The 23,580-nt window shown below is 38.7% G+C and overlaps 1 protein-coding gene across 1 annotated transcript in view; it reads right to left on the reverse strand.

Annotated features, from left to right (window-relative positions):
* Positions 1-23,580, reverse strand: part of bmper (BMP binding endothelial regulator) — a 208,335-nt gene that overhangs the window by 137,403 nt on the left and 47,352 nt on the right. Inside the window, exons 4-6 of the mRNA XM_003222264.4 lie at positions 18,701-18,783; positions 13,383-13,473; positions 11,806-11,888 (exon numbers count right to left, since the gene is read on the reverse strand). Coding sequence (XP_003222312.2) covers positions 11,806-11,888; positions 13,383-13,473; positions 18,701-18,783 — 257 coding nt within the window. The remainder of the gene's footprint in view (positions 1-11,805; positions 11,889-13,382; positions 13,474-18,700; positions 18,784-23,580) is intronic.

Consider the following 23,580-nt stretch of genomic DNA (forward strand, 5'->3'; position numbering starts at 1 on the left):
GCTCTAATCACTGACAAGTTGTTGCTTTTACTGCTTCCTACTACAAGTTGTGGGAATCTTCTAGACCTAAATCAATTTTTAAAACAAGTAGCCCCATGGGATACCACACACATTCCATTTGAAAGCAATTTATAAAAAGTGCATCAGCAGCTGAACATAAATCCACCACACTCTCTGGACATGTCTGCAGTAATGCACAATGGTTTCATTCCCTTATGGTCGTCCAAGGTTATTATTCATTTCTTTTTCAAGTGGCTTCCAAAGGCTATACTTTTCTTTTCAGTCTTTTGTTACTTCTTCCCTGGGAAACAACTTATTTTTCCACATTTTCTGAGGTGTCCATTCAGACAAACATATTTATGAACTCCAGTGATGCCTCAAGTCAATAAAAATGTAGGTTCGCATCAGGAGCAGCCCATTAATGGCCCACATTTATGGCCTGAACTGTGTAAACCGAAGTCTTTCCTTGTCAGTAGAAGCAATCAATCCTGGATTGTTAATTAGGAAGGCTTTATGAACTGGGACTTGTCAACTTTTAACATCATTATGTGTATTCACCAAATATCTACCAGTTTCTATATCCTCGACAGGTAAAAATAATAATAATAATAATAATACTTTATTTGTCTATCCTGCCACCATCTCCCTGAAGGGACTCGGGGCGGCTAACATGGGGCCAAGCCCAAAACAGAAACAAAATATAACAAATTAAAACCAACATCTATAATTGAGAAACAATGATACAACAATCAAATAAAATAAGCAGTTAAAACACAACATACAGTAAAACACATAATGACCATACAAAATGAGGTAATGATACAAGCATCAAATACAAAGGGATCCTGTGAAATAAACAAAATGCCCTTTATTGGATCAAATCAGTGTCCTATCTACATCAGTTACCTATTGTCACTACTGTTGTGCTGAAAAGTATATGAAAATAGCTAGCATTTCTAAATGGTTGTGCTTAGAGGTGCTATATGAATAAAACTGTTCACCATTTTTAATGGCAGGGAGGAGAAAGGGATTCTTTGATTTCTTTTACAATTAACAGATATTCTATTCAAATGCCCCATGTTTCCAGTATCATGGGAAAATGTAAATATAATTTATCTGTTCCATATTTTTCCAGTTCAGTTATATCAGCTACATTAGTCATAGAAAACATGTAGAGCACAACGTCCATCTTAGTCACATTGTTTCTAAAATGCTGATTCATTTCACATGGCAACAGGCAAACAAATGTGTGCAATTATTCCATCAAAATACTGGGCAAAACTGTGTGATGTGAAAATCATATAAGCGATGGCCCATTTGCTCTTGTGAAAACCAATCCCGACATGGACACCATTTGTGCAGGAGGCTATTTAGTTCCTTCCTTCTCATATCTCAACTTCTAGGCAGTGCACTATCCTAGGTGACAATCTGTATCCAAAATTAAGAAGATAAAGAAAGGCTTTGAATTTTATGGAGCTCTGTCCCTGAGAATATATTCTCTACAAAAGCGCTATACTGATAATCTAAAACATGAACATCTACATATATTTTACCAATTAATCAATTAGCCAAATCAAGGGATTAACCATGGAGCCCCTGGTGGTGAAGTGGGTTAAACCCTTGTGCTGGCAGGACTGATGATGTGAAGGTTGCCAGTTCGAATTCAACCCGGGGAGAGCACTGATGAACTCCCTCTATCAGCTTCAGCCCCACGCGGGAACATGAGAGGAGCCTCCCACAAGGATGGTAAAAACATCAAAACATCCGGGCGTCCCCTGGGCAATGTCCTTGCAGACAGCCAATTCTCTCACACCAGAAGCAACTTGCAGTTTCTCAAGTCACTCCTGATACGGAAAAAAAAGAGATTACCCAGAAAAAAGTAATTGAATCTGCTGTCTTAAGTTTTTAAACACAATACAACAATTTTTTAAAAAGCTTTGTAAAAAGTATAGAAGTTGGGTCAGAAATATATTGATGACAATTTTATTTAAGCAAATAAAGTATTTACTCATTATGTCAGCATTTTAATAGTACGCACATTCCTACTGTAATAGCCTATTTCATTTTATGTACACTGCAATCTGACAAAAAAAGATAAACATTTTAGCTTTAACTACAGGCACGCCTTGTAGATAAAATAATGTTAGTCTGTTTTAGCTTTTTTAAAAAACCATAAAGGAAATCACCTCTGACACTAACTGAGGATAAGGAATTCTAGTACTATCTAAAAGAGCATACCTGAAAAGACTAAAGCATACCTCAGCTAAGACTAAATGTCTTGGGGTACTCTAAAAAATAGAAGGCTTACAAAGGACCAGAGTCTATTTCTCCACATCCTCTAAACCAGTGGTTCTCAAAGTGTGCTCTGCAAAGCCCTTAGGGTCCCCAGGGGTGTGGATCCTGCACCAGCCAGGAAAGCAGCCTTCAGGCCCCACGGGAGCTAGCCCAGGGCTGGCCGCAGGGTCCTTTCTAGAGGGAGAGAGTCTTTGCCCACCAAGGACTTCACCACCGTCATCATGAGCTTGAACTTATTGAGGGTGGCAACCCCAGCTGTGAAGGGCTTCCTTCCCTTTCCTATCCTTCCTTCCTTCCTTCTTTCATCTCTTCCCTTCCTCACCATGCAGACTCTTTCCCCCATACCTTCCTTGCTTCAGAACCCTTTTCCTGTATGGTAGAAGGAGGTTGAACTGGATGGCCCCTGGGGTTTCTGCTATTACTACTACTTTTACAAAGGCTGGATGGCCATCTGTTGGGGGTGTTTTGATTGTGCTTTTACTGAAGGGGGTTGGACTGGATGCCCCTGGGGGCTTCCACTGAAATACGGTTAAATTTATGTTGGTTAAAACTATAAATATTTTAATTTTGAATATTGTATTGTTCTTTCATTCTTTCTTTTTTGCATTACAAATGAAATATGTGCACTGTGCATAGGAATTTGTTAGTGTTTTTTTTTTTCAATTTTCACACAAACTTTCTTCATCCATTTGCCACTGCCCCCCCCATCTGTCAAAAACTTTGCCCATGCCTGATACATATATATTATATATAACATATAATATATAATATAAACATTTCTCGGGCCTCCACGATAAACCTTTCCTTCAAAAAGAGCTCTGCGGCTGAAAAGGTATGAGAATCCCTGGTCTAAACTAAAGCAAGGGTGGTCAACTGCGTTGTGGCCATTCCTCTGCGTATCACAAAGAATGCCCCCAAACCCCAAAGTGCAGTGCTGAATTTGGAGATTTTTTTTAAATGTTAAACAGGTGTTGGGGGGTTGCCATGCACTTAAAAGGTGAATCACCACTCCCGGAGGATTTCAAAGGAGACAATTCACCCTTTTTATGTGAATTCACTGTCTATGCACTTAACTTATTCTATTCTTGTATTGCTGCTCCAGTTTCTCCACCTAAGTAGATGATATAACTGCACCTGGTGGCTGACTGACAATATCAACTGTTTTATTCTGGTTTTACATTGTATTGCTGTTTTTATCTTTTATACTGTGAATTGTATTTATATTGTTTATTTCGTCAATGTTGTTCGGGCCTTTGCCCCATGTAAGCCGCCCCGAGTCCCCACAGGGAGATGGTGGTGGGATATTAATAAAGTTTTATTTTATTATTATTATTATTATTATTATTATTATTATTATTATTATTATTATTATTATTATTATTATGTTCTGCCTGACAAAGTCAGGAGGGTTTTCAGGATGCAAAAATAATGAGTGGGGAGACACAGGTACCTCAGTACCACACTTTGCCCAGCTGTACTCTAAATTACTCTCAAACATTTTGTTCCCTCTACTGAAGGGATCATGCTTCTGAGAGCAAACTACTGTCAATTTTTGAAGAAGGCTCCTAATGCAGCATTACCTTAACACCAGCTTTTCCTTCTGGAAAAGGCGATTAAATCTAAAAGCAACACAAATCTTCCTATTATGGTACTGCTTGGGAAAATTACCTTTTAAATGAGATTCCCAGTGGATTTTCTGATTGGAAAGCTCCAGGAGTTCTGCTCTAAAGCGGGTAATTTTTCCAAGCTTTGTTTTGCAACAAATAAAATAGTCTTCTATAATGACAGTGCTGCCGCAGAAATGACCTTCTCCCTTCACCTCAGTCATCAAGGGGTAAGACCTTCCAGTTATTGACTGGAGCTGGGAGTGGAAGAATATTCAGGAAAATGGCAATCCTTAAAATAGACAGGACCTAAACTAGAAAGGCGCAAAAGAACACAAACCAGTAAAAAACTAAGCTTGAAAGCACATTTCAATGAAAGTTCATGAAGACTCTACCACCCAAGAGTAACAATATGTTTCACATGGCAAGTACTTGACAAAAAAAATCTGGTAACAGCATTTAGGCACTTGAAAAATTTTGAATAAATAAAGTTCTCTGTTTTATGGAGTTACTGCTTTTCTTTGATTTTCTGTAAAGTGAACTTGTTAAAGAGAAGTATAAAAATGAAGGCCTCTATATAGAATAATGTTCCTTTATATATGTATTTATAAATATATTTTGATACTTTCTTTTACCAAAAGTATAAATAGTCATGATCAGGTCAGTCCACTCCAGGAAAGACAACACATGGCAAGTCAGGTGAGTGGTAAAAAGCCATCTGAAGTCCTCTTCATGTATTCTTCAAAATTTGTGAGGCTTCCATCTGAGGACAGAGATTCACACTCATCCTGCCCCCAGATGAACCTGTGTACTTCCTGCCAGACATTTCTCATTTCCTGGCCTCACCATGCAGGGTTTTATTTTGTATTTAATTGATAAAACAGAGTCCTTGATGAGAAAGAGGATTTTAGTCACCTTCAAGTCAATGCTTTAGGCTTTGTGACTCCAAAGAAGTCACAATGGGAATAAAATGTGGAGCCTAACACATATGGGGAGACTGGAAGTGAGGGCAAGTGTGCATGGCCCAATGTCCACAAGCATGCATACACAGCACTCTTTACCACCTCAACGTGTGTAAGCAGTTATAGTGATCGACAAATGAGCTTCATAAATCTGTGATTTGAAAGAACATGTAGAAAAAATAGTGATGGCTGAAAATATATTAGACTGGCACAGTCTCAACCACCTTTCAGTTTGGCCTTCCATATTCTGTAACTCAACTTTATGAAAAAAATGGTTTCATGCACCCACTGTATCTCTCTAGGATTTGATGAAAATGAGAAGCTATGACAGTTCTCCCACTTATTTCATCGCATGGTTTTCTGCAAGTTAAAACAAATGGAGAATTAGGCAGGATATTTGTTTCTTTCTATGTTCATATCAGTTTCCGTCTGTCAAAAGTAGCCACAAAAGAAGACGAAGAACAACGACAATGACAACGACAAGAGTCTGAAAGGTTCTCAGGATAAGACAAAAAAAGTTGTACTATGTAAATTATCTTGAGCAACAGAATCAATGGGTCTTACAAACCCGAGAAAACAACGCACAGGGCTATTGTAATAAAATCTATGTATCTCTACTCAAAAGTTTATTATTTTGAATTCAAATGGATTTAGTCAAGGAAGTATGACTGTAGTTCTAAACAAATGAAGTGCCGAGAAGGAAAACATATTTTACTTCCCAAATATCAATTAAATTTTGAATAGTTTAACAAATGTTACCACACAATATTCTAATACCATACTGTGATATCTTCTTGAAGACATCCAATTTCATCTAATTTCGGAAGCTAAGCAAGGATTTGTCTCGCTGAAATCTGGATAAGAGAATATGAGGGAATACCAAGAATCTCCATGTAGGTTCCTGGAAAGACTCCTGCTTAAAATCTTGCGAGTTTAAGGATATTATTGCTTGAGGTAGCAACCTGGCATTGAAGCTTGACCACGACCCTTGGTGACAGTCTCTACTGCATAATGCCATCCACATCCTGCTGCCATCTGCCTCCTTCACACAATTAATACATCCTCAACTACTGATGGGCAAAACACATCAACAGTTCACAATCCTGCAACATCTCCTTCCCCTACATTGTGTGATGTGTCCCTTCCACTTCCATGCTGGTGTATCGGCAGTAAAATGACGAAAAGGGGCAGGATTCTCCTCTTCTTCCACTCTCCCCACTTCTGCCTCACTATCCTGACCTGTTTTGTCTTTAATAATTTTACTGTTATATTTGCCTTTTCTGTTAGTCATTGCTTAAACCACATTTCTCTTTTAAAAAATTATAAAGCAGCAGAAGTGCAGAAAAGGGGGGGGGTTACATGGGTATGTGGAGGTACGATCGCAGGACCATGGATTGGAAAATCAGTGCAATTGCACTAATTGAACAGAGGTGTCATATAGAAGGTATGCATCTGCTATCTGCCATGGAATAGCAGTTATATGCAATAAAATCATCTGCTAGAATTGACAACTGGGATAGCTGGAACAATGGTCAGGCTTGGGTTGGCCTATATCCCAGGATGTCATCCCAGATTATCTGCTTTGAACTGGATTATATGAGTCTACACTGCCAGATAATCTGTCATAAGCAGATCTGGGATCAGATCCTGGGATATAGAGCAGTGGGGATCCACCACAAGTAAAATTGAGGTTTTACATCTTTCCTAATCCCCCTTTCTTTGTGAATAGATTACTATTTTATGTCAAGAAAAAAGGAAAAACCACAAATATTCATTATTTTTAAGACATAAATGTTTTAGACAAAATTGATTAAATTTTATGACTCTCAATATCTAGTGACGCCAACTTCTGTCACACCCAGACAGCATGGCTAGTGCTCAGGAAGAATGGGCAATGGAATCTAATGACATCTGAATAATTAAAAATATTCCAACACTGAATCAAAATATCCTGCCTTAGAAAACATAGCCCTCTTTACTTTGTGTTACTGTTCGAATCTTTGCAAAAGGGATTTTCCAGCTACCCCTCCCATGAGATCCCTCGAAGTCAGACTTACAGAAAATAGGAGGCTTGGAAATGTCTTTGTCATTCCCACTGTTGTGACCCCCTCTTTCACTTCTATGGCATGCCTGACATGTGCCACTGCCTTTACACCATTACATTAAGGATTACAACTCCCAGCATTCTTTAGAGGCATAGCCATACTGGTTGCAAGTTACAGAAGATATAGGCCCGAAAAGCGATATGCAAATCATTTATATCATTTCATTTTGAGTAATAGCCAAGCTGATGGGAAATAAATTACCACTGAATATCCAAATTTATTATCTCTTCCCCCAGCACCTTTGATTGAAGCAAAAAGATAACATCTCAGTTTTAAAGTACAACATTCAGCTGTACTGGCAATCATGTAATTTAACATCTTCCCCCCCCCCTTCCCGACACACACACACACACACACTTTGGTCACTCCTAGCTGGGGACAGAAAATAAAATGGTCTTCTCTGAAACCACTCAAAAGCCCTGCCTCACTTCACAGCATGGTAGTACCTCGTATCTCCAAATATTTCACATGCCAGTAGTTATAAAGATTATAGTCTCGGTAACAGAGGAATGCGGGAAACTCTGCAGTTAAAAGAGCCTGGTTATGGGTTTGGAATACTCGTATTTAACAATAAATTTTGCTATGGTTACCACCCTCACATGAGAGCTGCTTTACTTGCCAAGCCTGCTCTATTTTTTTATTATTTTTAAACAGTTACATCAAAAGGATTGGGGGAGTAATAAGATAATTGGAATCTGGCTGCTTAATATAGGCTGCAAGAAAGTACATGTGAAAGCCAAGAGTTCCTGTACCCCTCCTCTTTGTACAGCAGGCTCTTGTAAATGTGGTTTCTGAAGAATAATACCTGATTAATATCACCAGTCCATCATTTAAGTTGATACTTCAAGGTGAAGCAAGGGCAGGAGAGGAGCCAAGGCTTCCCCAGAAACCTGAATTGGTGTCTTTAGAGCAAGTACTGTGCATTAATGGTAGATTAACAAATTCAGCAAGACAGCTGGGCTTCAGTAAGTGATCCTCATAACCCTGCCCTTCTTTCACACATAAATGTACTTCCCCATAGAGACACAGCCATTTAAAACCTACTCACTGACTGAAAGGCAAGATGTGAAGGATGAAAGGGATTACACATTTTAGTATACATCAGGAAATTGTGAAGTCACCCAAAGGACTGGCTTGCTCAGGGAACCACAAGAGAGAGAAAAATACTATCTAGACTACAATAACAGCCAACAATTAATGTCCAATATGTGGATACTAAACCTAGGCACAGTGAAGTGATTTTAGTCCAGTTTCTGATGAACTCGCTGGAGGCATGGATTCTGAAGATAGGGCCATAAACCAATAGCTTTGAACATGAAAGAATTAAGGACATAAGAATGAAGATCTAGTCTATTAATAAAAACAAGGTTGCATTATGTGCAATTTTCATTCATTCAGATAATCAGAGCAGTGGCAGAGAAAATAATCTAACCTGGGGAAAAAGTCAATTCCCAAATAAATTGCTATGTGCTGACAAATTCTGTATCAGGTACCAGTCATTGCTGCTAACATACTCTACAATATTTCAGAGATGAAAGCTGGGACATGGGTAACTAGGCAGAAATCTTAAAATGCGTCATAATAGCATAAGTCATCAATGTGGAAGAAACAAGCTAGTTTGTTTTTGCCAGAGACTACTGGGAAGGGCAAGGTTCTACTCGCTCGTCCTTTCTTCCCTTTCTGAGTCAACTGCAAAAATTGGGTCTCAGCATGGATGATACTCACTCAGCTTGTTGAGACAATAACTCAGGTCTAGATATACTTGGATTCTGCTCTAAACTTTTAATGCTGGCATTAGCAGAACAACTCGAGCCAGGAATAACATTGTACGAAACATGGGTGCCAGGAATAACATTGTACGAAAGCTGACTGGCACAACCTGGGGATCACAAGCAAGACATCTGCCCATGTGCTTTGCTACTCTGCTGTTGAATATGCATGCCCAGTGTGGAAAACATCTCACCACGTTAAAACAGTGGATGTGGTTCTTAATGAGACATGCCACATTATCACAGGATATCACAGGATATCTATGCCCCACACCACTGGAGAAATTATACTGTTTAAGCCAGCATTGCACCACCTAACATCCACCGGGAAGTAGTAGTCAGCAATGAAAGGACCAAGGCGTTGACATCTCCGGCCCTCCCCCTGTTCGGGTATCAGCCAGCATGCCAACGCGTTAAAGAGTTTTATAAGATTCTCGCAGGAATACCTCAGCAAGCGAAGAATCCAAAAGTGGTGGGCTAAAACCCGGAATGAATGAATCCCTGACAACTCCAGCTAGAGCTACAGAAAGTACCTGGACAGTCTCTGTCCAGTATAAGGCAGTTCGCGTCATTCTTAAAACTGCCTACATAGTGCCATAGAACTATGCTGAATTTCCCCAATTGAAAAAAATAGTATACATGCGAGTTGGCTGTCAATTCTAGCATGAAATATACTGGGAAATAGAATAACGCTGTGGTAGCACAGAAAGGGGGAGCCTAGGTAGAAGGTCTAAATACCCTAAAGGCACTAAGAAAACCCTATAAAATTCATGGGATTGTCATAAATTGACATGCAATTTAAAGGGACCCCCCCACACACACACACACATCACATGTAGAACATTGAGAGTAGTTCATACTTTGTTGTCTCTCTATAAGAAGACAAGTAAAAACCTGCACTGCTCTGTTAAAATGAATAACTTTAATGAATAATTTTATGCTTGATCTTTCTGGTTTGTTCTAATTAAGTGCTATGCTATTCTAGGCTTTGGCAGCCAGACATACCCCTGATCTGAAGTTTATAGTTGAACAAAACTATCTTGTATTTTTCCATCTTTTCTCCTGTTGGCAAAACTGAAAGAGGAAATAAATTCTGGCAGAAAAATTTATCTGGTCCTCCTCCACTACCAGTGCACCCCCCCCCCCCCCCCGCCTCCGCCATTTAGGAATCATGCTGAACAAGTACAATCTCAAATCACATTGGAAAGCTAATTAGGGGTGGGGAAAAATATCTTTCATCTAATAGTCTTCACATGTTGCAACATATTACTCACAAGTGAGTTCCCATATTATTGCATGACTAGATAGGTATCTGAAACAAGACATCCGCCCTACTTTTTTGATAAGAGATTCGTTGTTGTAACCTTGTTTTTAAGAAAGAGGGAGGGAGACCCACTGAAGCACAGACAGCCATCAACTGCAAGAAGCTTTGTGATAGCTCCACACATCTTATGCAAACTACATTGCCCAGGTGGAACCTAATAGACAGGAGAATAAGTATGAGAGGCAGAGGAATAATGAAAAAAAAGTGACAAGACAAGCATGATTTGAAGAAGAAGGCCTTTATTGCTCTTCAATTGGATGAAAGTTTTGTTTTTTGTAACAAAAAACAATTCTTCCTTCACTATCAGCTTTATCCGGGTAGGAATAGAAGGAATGGGGAAAAACACTCGTGAACTGGCAACTTATTAATCATATTAATCAACATGCTACTTCTGTTTGATGAAGTTAAGGTGGTGTTGGAGAAGAGACAGAACCAATTTCACTCCAGGCAAAAGCAAAACACACATCTACTGATCTAACTGAAGTTATATCTCTTTGTGCTGAATGATTAATTGAAGCCATCAGAGGCCAGATCCTATGTTACACAACATCCCAGTGCCAGGGGCAAAGTTGCCAAGACAAAGGCATTAGACGGCATTTTGCTTTTATCTTCTGCTATTTGGAGGCCCTTCTGAAGACACTTGATGTAAATTAAATTTAAGAGAAAAAGAAAATCAAAACTTGTACACGTCAAAGCAAGTTATACGATACACAAGCTGCCTTTTTATTGAATCAGATCACTGAATTCACAAGCATCAAATCACTATGGTGTTAGGTCAAGGCTTATTTCCTTACCTACCACATTGACTCCTTCTTCTAGGTGTGTCAGATTAAAATGGGGCTTTCCTAACCCTAAAACTCTGAGTTATGTACACTATTAATAACAAGAAGTGTGGGACAGTGCTAGTCAATGTCCATATGAATATACAGTAGAGCCCCAGTTATCTGAGAAAAACAGGTGGGCCCAATCTCGGATGATTGAATGGCTCGGATAGGGTGACGGCTTGCCAAGGGACTCCTCCCCAGATCTGAAATTTCCAGCAAGGGCCTGGCTGAGGGAGATCCGTGGCATGCTCCTCGTTTCTCCAAGAAAAGGAGAGGGAGGAGGAAGCATCCCGGAAGAGGGGCGCGATCGCTGCTGCAGCAGTGCTCATGGCCTGCTTCCCTGGGCCAAGCCCTCGCCCCTTGGGAAGCAGCCCATGAGCGCTGCTAGGCAGCAGAGCTCATGGGCTCCTTCCAAGGAGCGAGGTCTCTCTGAGGGACGTCTCTCTGGATCTCCCTTGGCCAAGGCCTTGTTGGAGGAAAGAGTTTCCTTCAGCAATGGCCTGGCCAAGGAAAACCCGCAGCACGCTCCTCGTTTCTCAGAGAGGGAGAGGGAGGGGCGCCCCTGGTGGCGCCTCAGATAATACAGAGGCTCGGTTAACCGGGGCTCTACTGTATTACACATATAAATAGCATTATACACTATAACTCGGTGATTCAGCAAGATTTGAGATTTCTAAGAAATCATTCAAATTTGTCAGTGAATTTAATTCATTCATCCCATTATTCTAAAAATATGAATTTTGCTGAATTTTGTTTTATTTAAGATAAAATAAAACCTACTCTCTTGTTGAGTTTCAGGGTGTTGGTTTTTTGCTGGTTTTTTTTTTTGTAATATAACACTACAGCTTCTGTTATAGCAACTAATAACAACAATAATGTCTTTTAAAAAGTCATGTACATTGATACAATGCTAAAGACTTACAATACAAGCACACGTGATGCATTTGTTCCCTTCAGGCTGAAATTCCTCACCTTCTTGGTACTGTCTACCTTCAAATGCACAACCTGGGGAGGGAAAAGCAATAATTTTTATACATATACACATTTTGTTTTATTCCCTCATCTGTATGCAATCTCTCTTGCAATACAAACACCATGGGAGGAAAATATTACTAGTCATAATTGTCTGCAAATCCCAGGCTCAGATAAAATCATTATCTAAAATAAAATGAGCATTAATTGCCTTTTCATTTCCAAGCTCTTAGAGTGCACCACATTAACATTTTAAATCTTATCTTTATAACCACTGTCTACAAACTTAATTAAATGCCTTCAATAGAGAGTTCTCATAGATGGATCATGCATCTCAGAAATTTCAGTTTTAACAATCATGGAAGAATATGTGTAACCCTAGTAGATTGTTCCTGAATCCCACAATTATGAATTAACTGCAATACATAAATGCAGAAATTGTAAGCATTGGGGTGGGATCAATGTGTGACCTAAGTAATGAAGTACTTGGGGAGATATGTTATGCCAGGTGCACAATAAACAAGCAAAATGACACAGAAAAGATGAATTAAAGAAAGCAACTATGCCAATAGTGCTTCCTTCTCTTCATTTCTGTTACAGAAGAGAAACTAGAACCTCCATCTACAAGAAACTGGCACTAAGACAGGCTTCAGTCTGAGTCCTGGAAAGCATCTTCCAGCCAGTGAGTAGGAAACAGACAATTCCTAGTTAGCTAGATGTGATTTGAAGGAGAATTTTGATTGAATCCACAATGTAATATACATTTCCTGGACAAATGTGCTGGCTAAATCATCAAATTCCTTCTCAAATTTTGCAATGCAATTTTATACACACATTCACACAAATATTATGATTTGTACATTTTAAAAAGATCTTAGAATAATGTAGCACCTAGTAGAACAGACTTACGATTAAATGCATGGAAAATTAACATGGATTTTAAATTGTTTCATCTACCTTTGGTTCCCATTTGATATGAGGCAGTATCATACGTGTATTGTAAAGCAACAAAATTGTGAAACAAACAAATGGTTAATAGATATGGGGACGAAAACAAAATGCATCTGGTTTTAAATTAGAATTGTGACTTAGCATCCAACTTTAGAATGTTTATACATAGTTTCAAACTTCTCTAGGATAAGATACTATAAAATGAGTAAATGCATGAAAGGGATAGTAATAATACATGGAGTGATACTGAATTGATATCCAATCACTAGGAAGTTTTTATTGGTTCTTACACTGTTCATTATTAACATGGGTTTCAAATACCATAGGAATGTGTACTACAAAAGCCGTATGACATAGGTTCCCCTTCCCCTGCTGGATCTGAGAAGCAAAGGAGGTCTGGGCAGAAGAAACATAAACTACTTTATAGGCAACTGTTCCTATCATTTTTGCCTCCTGACCCATCCCCCAGAACTGTTACTCATGCGATTTAACTGTAAATATAACAATACAGAAAAACTAAACCCGCTTTATTTTCAAAGATTTTACATTATACAGCATTTATTTTTGAAATCTTACCTGGACATGTGGGGCAGCACATTCCTAGTTGTTTTGAAGGGTTTTTGCAATGAACAATGCATTGAATCTCCGATTCTGTGATCACTCCTTCCTGCCAGGGAGAATAAGAAACCAACAGAACTTTAAAAGTTCAATTAGGTGACTGACATACAAAGAGTAATTAGAAAAGTAAAACAGAGAATTCATTATTAAAGATAACAATTGAAGGAAAAAAATTATAAGCTGCAAAGACTTCCCTATTTAAAAATAAAAAATCTGGCAATAAGGATATGTTTAGTTATTTTTATCTAAATTAGAGGGTGTAATAATGATATAGGTATAAACTGAACATCATTTTAATAAGCTTAATGCTTTTTAGTATATGTTTTATGATTATGTGTGGGTCTGTTTTGTTTGTAACCGTTATTTTTTTAATTCAATAGAGTCAATTTAAAGTCAATGCAAGAAATTGCTTGCATTTGTGTGTATGTATGCAAGCATACAAAACTTTTACATACACACACTGCGTATGTAAATAAGCACAACAATGTAATGGTAGAATGCATAATCAATGTGAACATTGACACTAATAAAATTTAAAGCATTTAGTAACTGTAATAAAAACGTAATGTTACCAACTTTACAGCATGTTCACAACAAATTGCACAAGGGAAGTGCTTGCATTCTTTCTAGCATTATTTATTTCTTTATTTCTTTATTTACAACATTTATATTCCACCCTTCTCACCCAAAGGGACTCAGGGCGGCGTACACAACTGACAACAATTCGATGACTACACATAGTCAAAACATAGCAATGAATAAAATCCAATTACAACACTTAAAACAATATAAAAATATAAAACATATGATTTAAGTCCGTTCATCCAATATCCTCATACTGTGGCTGTAAGTCAGTCCGGGTCGTCTTTATCATTTATCATTTAATCATTGAAAGCCTGGGCACATAGCCATGTTTTCAGGGCTTATCTATCAAAATAGTTTATTCAATCAAAATAGTTGGCTTTTCTAAAAACTCAGAAGGGTTGGGGCTTGCCGTATATCTCTGGGGATGGTGTTCCACAGCCGAGGGGCCACGACCGAGAAGGCCTGTCCCTCGTTCCTGCCAGCCGTGCTTGTGAGGCAGGCGGGACCGAGAGCAGGGCCTCACCAAATAACCTTAGGGATCTTGCTGGCTCATAGGAGGAGATACGTTTGGACAAGTAGATTGGGCCAGAACCGTTTAGGGCTTTATAGGTCAAAACCAGCTCTTTGAATTGGGCCCAGTAGCATATCGGCAGCCAGTGGAGCTGGCTTAGTAGGGGGGTGGTACGCTCCCTATAAGCCGCCCCAGTTATTAATCTGGCTGCCGCTCGTTGTACTAGTTGAAGCTTCCAGGCCGTCTTCAAAGGCAACCCCACGTAGAGAGCGTTGCAGTAATCCAAACGGGATGTAACCAGAACGTGGACCACTGTAGCCAAGTCAGACTTCCCAAGGAATGGCCGCAGCTGGTGCACAAGTCTGAGTTGTGTGAAGGCTCCACTGGCCACCGCCGAGACCTGGGGCTCCAGGCTCAGCGATGAGTCCAGGAGAACACCCAGACTGCAAACCTGTGTCTTCAGAGGAAGTGCAACCCCATCCAACACAAGCTGTAACCCTATTCCCTGTTCGACCCTACGACTGACCAGGAGGATCTTAAGAAAATGAAAAAGCTCTTCCCAGCCAATGGATCTGAGATGGCAATTCACTGCATGAAAGTATATTTAAAGAACCAGAAGCAACCTTCTAAAACACACACAAGTCTTTTTTCATCATTGGAATACTAAAAATGATTGCAGAAACTTCCAAAACAGAAAAGCAGGCATGGTTGATACGGTCATGAAATGTCAATGTTTTGGTAACTGCATTTGCTTCCTGTCCACTTTTGTAATCAGCTCGAAGTGTTGACATCAACCTCTAAGTCAGGCATGGGCAAACTTGGGCCCTCCAGGTGTTTTGTACTCCAACTCCCACAATTCCTAACATTTTTCTACTCTAAATTGCATTCCAACAGTTTTTTACTCCACGAAGTGCCAAAAGCTCAATAAAGAAGGACATTTTCATATTTCCATGACTAGAGGAGAAATTGGCACTGTGACTTGATGGGGTAAGAGCAGGTCTACAACTGAAAAGAGAACCATTTGGCCAAAGAAGACATCTAGAAGTTTTTTTGTTTTTGTTTTTTAAATGAGCTTCATGTGAAGAACTAATATGGAAAAACTGATCAGGAATTCCATCTCAGGCCTTGGCTTGAGTTTTATGCCTCCATAGCAATTCAGATTATGTCTGCGGGTACCACTATAAGAAAACTATTTGGTGCAGCTTTGCTTCCTGCACTACATTCATCAGTAACTCCAAATTAGAGTAGACAGTTGAATCAATACAAACTTAGTAAATCAACAAGCATGCAAGTTCTACTGATTAAAGAAGCTAACTTTAGTTTGGACTAACAACTGTGTACTGTTCAGCTCTTTATCTGCATATGGTCCATATGGAGATTAACCCAAAATGCATGAATCTTGAGATTAAAAAGAAGAAGATAAGAATGTCAATCTTATCAAAAATCATTAGCCCAGAGGAGATGTGACAATAACCAGTCATTCTGTTTTCACAGTAACAGTCTTGAAAAAAAAATCCTTCCACCCTAGATCCTTGACAGAAAGAGGAGCTTATTGAGAAGAGATAAAAAGTTATCAAACTAAGGGATGGAAGCTTCTTATCTCTGATGGTTCTGCTGATAGGGCCAAGTAAATGATCTGCATTTCTTGCTCCAGAAGCTAAAAGGTTTGGAAGGGGAAGTGTACATTTTGTTTTTTTCCTGATAGATTTGTTTGTATTCCTAAGCACAGAGGAAAAGAGAAAAAAACTTTTTTAAAGTTTGAAATTTGAGCTTTAAAATGAAAATAGAGCTGTCTTTCATTGGAGCATTGAACAGAAGAGGCATATGAAGTCCAGGAGTACATACTCCATCAACAGCCATATATTTAATATCAATGGTTAGTATTTTTATTTAACTCATCATTCTACCATCACTTCACTTCACTTCACTTTATTTCTTAATTAGTCGCTCTCCACCAGAGTGCTCCGAGCAACTTACAATTTAAAATATCATTCCACAATATAAAAACATTCAACATAAAAACATTCAACAGTGACTATTTGGCAAATTAGATCTGACTTCCTTAAATGCACAACAAAACCTCTATGGTGTAAAGGATTATTTACCGCAATGTTGGAATGCTTTGAATTTTACTTACCCATAACTGGCAACCTATAGCTATGGGAGAGGCAGAGTAATGTCACAACATGACAATGTCAGCATATCAGCAAGTTACCACAGACACAAACAGATCTGGCACCAAGACTGCTAAATCCAAAGCACTACCATAGAGATGGTTTATTAACAGTCATCATCTGCCTCCCATGCAATCGCAGCAAGATCCAAGTATGAATCGAACTGAACATGGGCAGGTTCATGTAGAAAAGATGGTCCCCTCTGGTACTTGGATCACAACTTACAAGCTAGAATCCTGCTGATGATATACACAGACATTACACTTCTTGTTATATATATGTTGCAGAAGAACACGTTATTTCATACCACAACTCTGTGGTTGTTCAACTACCCCCCACTGCTGGTTCATTCCCCCTCTCATAGCTACTTAATGATTGGGGGTTGCATCAGTAGTCAAAAAGTAATCTGTGTGCATCCAGTAGAGTTTTCCATTTCAACAGAGCCATACAGGACCTCAGCCATGGTTTTACAGATCAATATCAATGCATTGCATTGCACTGCATCCAAAAATATTCTGAAAAACATTACAGCACTCTCAAAACTAATTTGAATGACCATGGCCAACCTATTTCTGCCCAGGAGACCACAATTCCATACTGGCAATAGCTGGTAAAAGGCACATCTTCACACAGAAACCAATTAGGGCTCCCAATACAAAGTCAGGCTTAACAAAGTCTACAGACTATGAGCCTCAACATATAGTGGAAATTCACTATCTATAACAAACTGAGCTGAAATTTAAAAACCCCATGAACCTCCACATTTCTTGTACTAAGATTTATTTTGTTGATCTTAAACATGTATTTCTGATCCTACTTGTAAACATCTCTTTCTGATCCTACTAAACCTGAGGATCTGTTTTACCTTCCAAGTGTCTTTGAAGTACATTTTTAACTGGAAGATGCAAAAAAAGTTTTACTGTTTAGCTTCCCACAAAAATTCAGAATAAGCAATAGTTAGATATACGATATTTAAGGGTTGAGAAATCTAAAGATGGTTTCATAGTTAATATAAACATTAAAGATCTTTAGAGCCCCACTCTTTCAACATCTTGAATCCATTTCTCTTCCTAGAAGTACTTTCACAGAAGGTCTTGGATCTCTCCTCAGGGAGTTCTTTTCTTTCTTACTATTTTCATAGTCAAATGTATGAGAAAAATAATATGTACAATGCTACCCTTATGCCAATGATACCTTCCATTCTTCTCTTGCCTCTAGATTTTTCATTTAACTCCCCACTGCTGATCAATTTAATTAACCAAATAAATACAAGACAAAATTCTCACCTTTTCTCCGCTTTACATATTCTGGAAATGTTCAAAAAATGAAGTTTTGTACTATATTAATATCAATTTTAAGTATCTGCTTAAACGTAACACTACGGACAATGCAGTTGCTGTTGCCCGTTTTTGGTCTAAAACTATTTAGTTGCTTGTGATTTCCTTTTTTTTCATCATTTTAAAATGTATTTGTTATGCAATGCTTTTGACACGAAATAAATAAAACGTAACACTTGAACTATAATGAACATAAAGTTTTCTTGGGGCATATAATGTGGGCATGTTCAGATATTACTCCTTTTTGATCAGAAAAATCTTTGGTATTGAATGTAGGGCAACATTGATGGATCCTCTGTGCTGCTATTGTTCAAAACATCATAAGTCTCCAAGGATGGAAAGATTATAATTCATTATCCACTGGCCAAAATATCACATTGCTTTAGCTACACATAGATATATTTCTATGTCAATGTCCAAAAAATGTATTTTTGGAAAAAATGGTCAGTCTGTATCAGCGTATATCCCTTTTTATTCCATGCATTCCCCATTCTCCATTTTTAATTGGTTTTTTTTTAATCTATTACTTTTACATTCCTTTCTTTGCAATTATACTTTAGAAATACAATAAATTATATATTTAACAATAGCAGTGTGTGTGTGTGTGTGTGTGTGTGTGTGTGTGTGTGTGTGTGTGTGTACTGCCTCAACACTAATTTTATTCCTTACCTGGCACTGGTGCTTGATACAGGGTTTGCCTGGGACATACCATGACTCTGAACTATTATATGAATTCCCTTCAAAAGTGCAACCTAGGGATAAAAAACAGAAACAATAAATAGGCCAGTTCTTTTTTTGTTAGCAAGCCGTACAAAGCCACTAAAAACCACTAGTTTCCTTAAATAGGCTGTTCAGTTTCTAGTTTTGCATCCCATATCCTTTATAGTGAATCTGTTAGCAAACACACCATTTGAAAATGTTCTCCATGTAAAGAAAAAATAAGAAAAGTTTCCAAACCTCATGGACCAGAAAATATATCTGAAAGTATGCTAATAGCCAGTAACTAATTGTAACACTCTGCAAGCAAAAGAGAACCACTGAAAGGGATGGGAGCCAAAGGCGTGATTAGGATGAGTTTAGTAATTTCAACCCTTTCTGGCTATGTGATAATGAGATTGAAGGAAGAAAAGAAAGCACAGAGCAATTCATCTTATTTTAACAATGTACTGTTGCTAAATAAAAAGCAGTGCCTAGGAAAATAGCAAAAACATTTTAAATAATTTGTTCAAACCACACATCCTTTCCCGTAGTCTTGTTTCTTTTTCAAGAAGCTACAACTTAAACCACCTAACCAGGCTATAAATGTCTGTAAAATTATTCAGAAAATCAACTGAGTGGTAAATATTTTCCACTTTGGCAAGTTTACTCAGCCAGGTAGAATTCCACCTGCTACATGACTGAGCACACAACATATTTGGCTCAGAAAGTAGCAATTACCAAATTCCTCACATTCAAAGATATCCTTGAAGGCATCGCTTTCCATCCTGCTCATTACACCATAATCAAGCATTAAGGCCATTCATACTATTTATCATCCAGATGAAGAGAAGGAAACTTCTGGATTAAATCAAGCAGGAAAAGGAACCGTAAACTTCATTCCAGTGCTTTTCCAATGTGTAGTGCAGAGGTATAAGCCACTTTCATTTCAACTATGATCCTACTAGAACTATGAACCAATTTGGGCCTTAAGGTTCTCCGGGAAGGCCCTTCTCACTGTCCCACCACCCTCACAAGGGTGATGGGAACGTGCGAAAGGGCCTTCCTGGTTGTGGCCCCCCAGCTCTGGAATGCCCTCCCCAAAGAAATTAGACAGGCTCCCTCCCTAGCTTCCTTTAAAACCTGGACGTGGAAGCAGGCATTCAAAAATGGTTGATTATAATTCTACTGTGATAGTGGTTTATAGCTGCACCAATACCAACTGGCTTGAACTGGTTTTGCCTCTGGAAGACAACATGTTTAAATCCAGCAAAAAAAAAAATTAAATTCACGTTATTTCCTATTGTGCTATCGCTATGTCAGTCTGTTAGGTTTTTTTTTATATTGTAGGTTTTCATTTTTGCCTTTTTTTTGTATTATGGTTTATTCCCTGCTAGATTTTGATATTATCGTTTATGTATCATATTGTATTTCTATGTTTTGCACTGTGTTTTTACTCTTTGTAAGACATCCTGAGTCCTGTTTGGACAGGGGGTAGGAATTAAATAAAGTTTTATTATTATTTATTATTAGCAGTATTTCGTACCAATGGATATATCTGAACCTTTTAGACAACCGCAGATTGTTTTATCAAGGTAAAATAAATAAATAAATATCTGAGGGTCATGTGATTATTTCTTCCTGGCCAAGACAGAAAAGTCATGTTACCTACCAAGAGCAAATGTTCACAGGAACACCATGTAGTTTGACTTCATAACCCATCTTCTTTCAGTGAATTATTTTGATTTTTTTACTGTTCTCCCTTTTAAAATTCATAGTTTTTGTTAGCATAAAATATTAATATCAGTACAAAAATACAAGGTCATATTATATTTAATTAAACTGTTCCCCAGACAAAAGACCAGACAAATGAGTAGAGCAAAATAAAAACCGATTAACAATGTCTATAAATAAAAACATCTCTGTTTCATAAGCATTGATGTGTCAGCCAAGTTAAGAGAGCTTCAGATCTTACATATGAAGGATATGTTCCAAAATATATGAAAATTTATTTAATAACAAGATCATACACTTTATCTGACCAAATCCCAAATTCTGGTCATTGGATAATTTTACAATGCTAATAATCCATTAATGAGGATTTATACAGACACAGTCCTTTCCTTTTTAATGTGACTGAGGTGACCTTCTTCCAACTATATACCCTTCCCACCTCAGCTTTAATTGTGATACATCATTTAGTCTGTCCTGATATTAATCACACACCCTTGTAAACTAGTATTTGAAAACAGAACAGATTAATAGTTTATGCTGTGTTGTGACGGCGCGAGTGGCGCCATCTATATGTCAAACTGTAAGTTGCAAGATTTGAATTGTTGTATCATGCCTGATTTTGCCTTTACCCTGTAAATGTAGTTGGATTGATTGGTTATTTATAGCTGTCAAACAATGTTGATTGCACCAGTTATATTGCTCCCTCAGCTCAATTGTTTGACTCCACCTTTTCCTGGAGTGGGTCAGTGTTTCCTTTTTCATTCCACCATCAAGCTTTCTATCAGATGGACATGAGAGAGAGACTTGGCTCTAAAAGCCCTTGATTAAGTTACCTCTCAGCACCAATTCTGAGGTTCTTACCCTTGAGACTTATGCTTCATGTTTAGGCCAACCTGGACGACGTTGAAGAGTCTCAAGCGCCTTCAGATCAGTTCTTTGGCACCAGAGGAAGACAGTGTCTTCAAACATAGGCCATTTGGACTGAGGCTGAGGATTGCTCCGGCATCCACAGCCATTGAGAAAAAGGGACCTGGAAAAGCTTCTCAGCTGCAGAGCTCCCTGGACTCAAGAAAACCAGAGACTGTAATGTATATTTTCCTTTACCCCTTTGAAACTTCCAGCTTATTGCCTTAAAGGGATAACCTTTTGAAACAATAAAACCAGTTTTGAGTTATCTACAGTGTTTTGATCCTTGGAGCTTCCCTAAAGGAGGGCAAGAAGCAATCCCCTGGGGAAAGATGTCACGTCCATGCCTCTTTCACTAAGAGTTATAGCCCCAGGCGCGACGGCACATGTGTTACAATTATTTTATTTATTTATTCTATTTGTATTCTATCTCTCCCAAGTGTTTATCAATAATAATAGAAATATAATCATAGAAAAATATAATTAATACAAACTTATCATTACAATAAAATAAAGACAACTGCTAAAACTAATCTCAAAACCCTTACAAATCAGTTTATGAGCCAAAGATCTAAATAAAAACATACTTGCTCCTTGATATCATTAGACATAGAAGAAGTTTTCTGGGTTCAATGTGATATCTCAAATGAACGTGCATTTCATGCTTAAGTCCATTATTTGGAGAGGGATTAAAAAGTGCAAGTCAACTATGTTTACAATGCATACGCCGCATTCCAGTAGCAGGTAAAATTAGCAGTAAGACACCGCTTCCATTAGATCAGAGAACTCAAAAGAAAATTTAAACTAAGAATAGGGATGTAATGTGGCAAACAGAGTAACATGTTATATAATCATGATAACATTTAAAACACTGAAAGCAATACATTGATCAAATAAAAGGGATGAAGGGATGACAAGTTCAAGGAAGAACCATTTAAAGAATCTACAATTTTAGAAAGAAAAGTAAAAGAGATCCTAGGTGGAAAAGAGATCCTAGCGTACCACCCCCCTGCTAAGCCAGCTCCATTGGCTGCCATTATGCTACCGAGCCGAATTCAAAGTGCTGGTCTTGACCTATAAAGCCCTAAATGGTTCTGGCCCAACTCACTTGTACGAACGTAGCTCCTCTTATGAGCCATCTAGAACTCTAAGATAATCCGGAGAGGCCCTGCTCTCGGTCTCACTGGCCTCGCAAGCACAGCTGGTGGGAACGAGGGACAGGGCCTAAGTCGACATGGTCTGAATCAAGGTTTAAGCACGAGGTCCTGGATGAATGGTTTCAATCACATAGATGTTTTAAATTTTATAATGTGTTTTATAGCGTTTTATTAATTGATTTGTATGTATTGTTTTGCTGTTATTTATTTATTATTCAAACTTATATGCCGCCACTCCCCTAGGGCTCGGGGTGGCTTACAAGAACAGGCTAGAATCTAAAACAATTTAAAAATGGCCGTAACAGAAATCAAAAGCCTGCCGAAACAGGTGTGTCTTACATGTCCTGAGAAAGGCTGATAAGCCCCGTAAGGCACGGACTTCAGGTGGCAGAGTGTTCCAGAGTGATGGCGCTACTACTGTAAAGGTTCTGCGTCTGGTTGTTGTTAGACGCAAGGTCTTAAAACTGGAAACTTCCAGTAGATCTTGGTCCTCAGAATGGAGGGATCTCTAGGGTTGGTAGGGGGTGAGGCGGTCCCTCAAATATTGGGCATGTAAGGCTCCAGATCCCTCAGAGCATTCCGGAACCTACTGGGTTCCATAAGTTTCCTTGGACGAGCCCAAATCGGCTTGGCGGCTTTGCCGGGCGGGTAGGTATGCTCCAACCGGACTCTTAGGGCACAGTGATCCATACATGGAACCTCTATATTAGAGACATGGGTCACTTGAATTCCTGCTCTGAAGATCAAATCTAGCGTGTGTCCCGCCTGATGCGTGGGCCCAGTACTACAAAGCGAGAGTCCTAGTGTCTCCATGGTAGACCCTAGGTCCATAGCTGCTAATGAACAGGAGTCTGCATCAGCGTGGACGTTGAAGTCCCCCAAAACGATAAGTCTGGGGAACTTCAAGGACCACTCTGACACAATTTCGAGCAGCTGGGATAGGCTATCTGCTGGTGCACTAGGTGCATGGTACACTAGCAGAAAGGCTATACTCTCAGGGGAATCCCACGCCAGACCAACATTTTCAATGCCCGAGATGTTCAGCATAGGAGCTGC

This window comes from Anolis carolinensis, chromosome 6, assembly GCF_035594765.1.
Source record: "Anolis carolinensis isolate JA03-04 chromosome 6, rAnoCar3.1.pri, whole genome shotgun sequence".
In the NCBI taxonomy this organism is placed as follows: domain Eukaryota; kingdom Metazoa; phylum Chordata; class Lepidosauria; order Squamata; family Dactyloidae; genus Anolis; species Anolis carolinensis.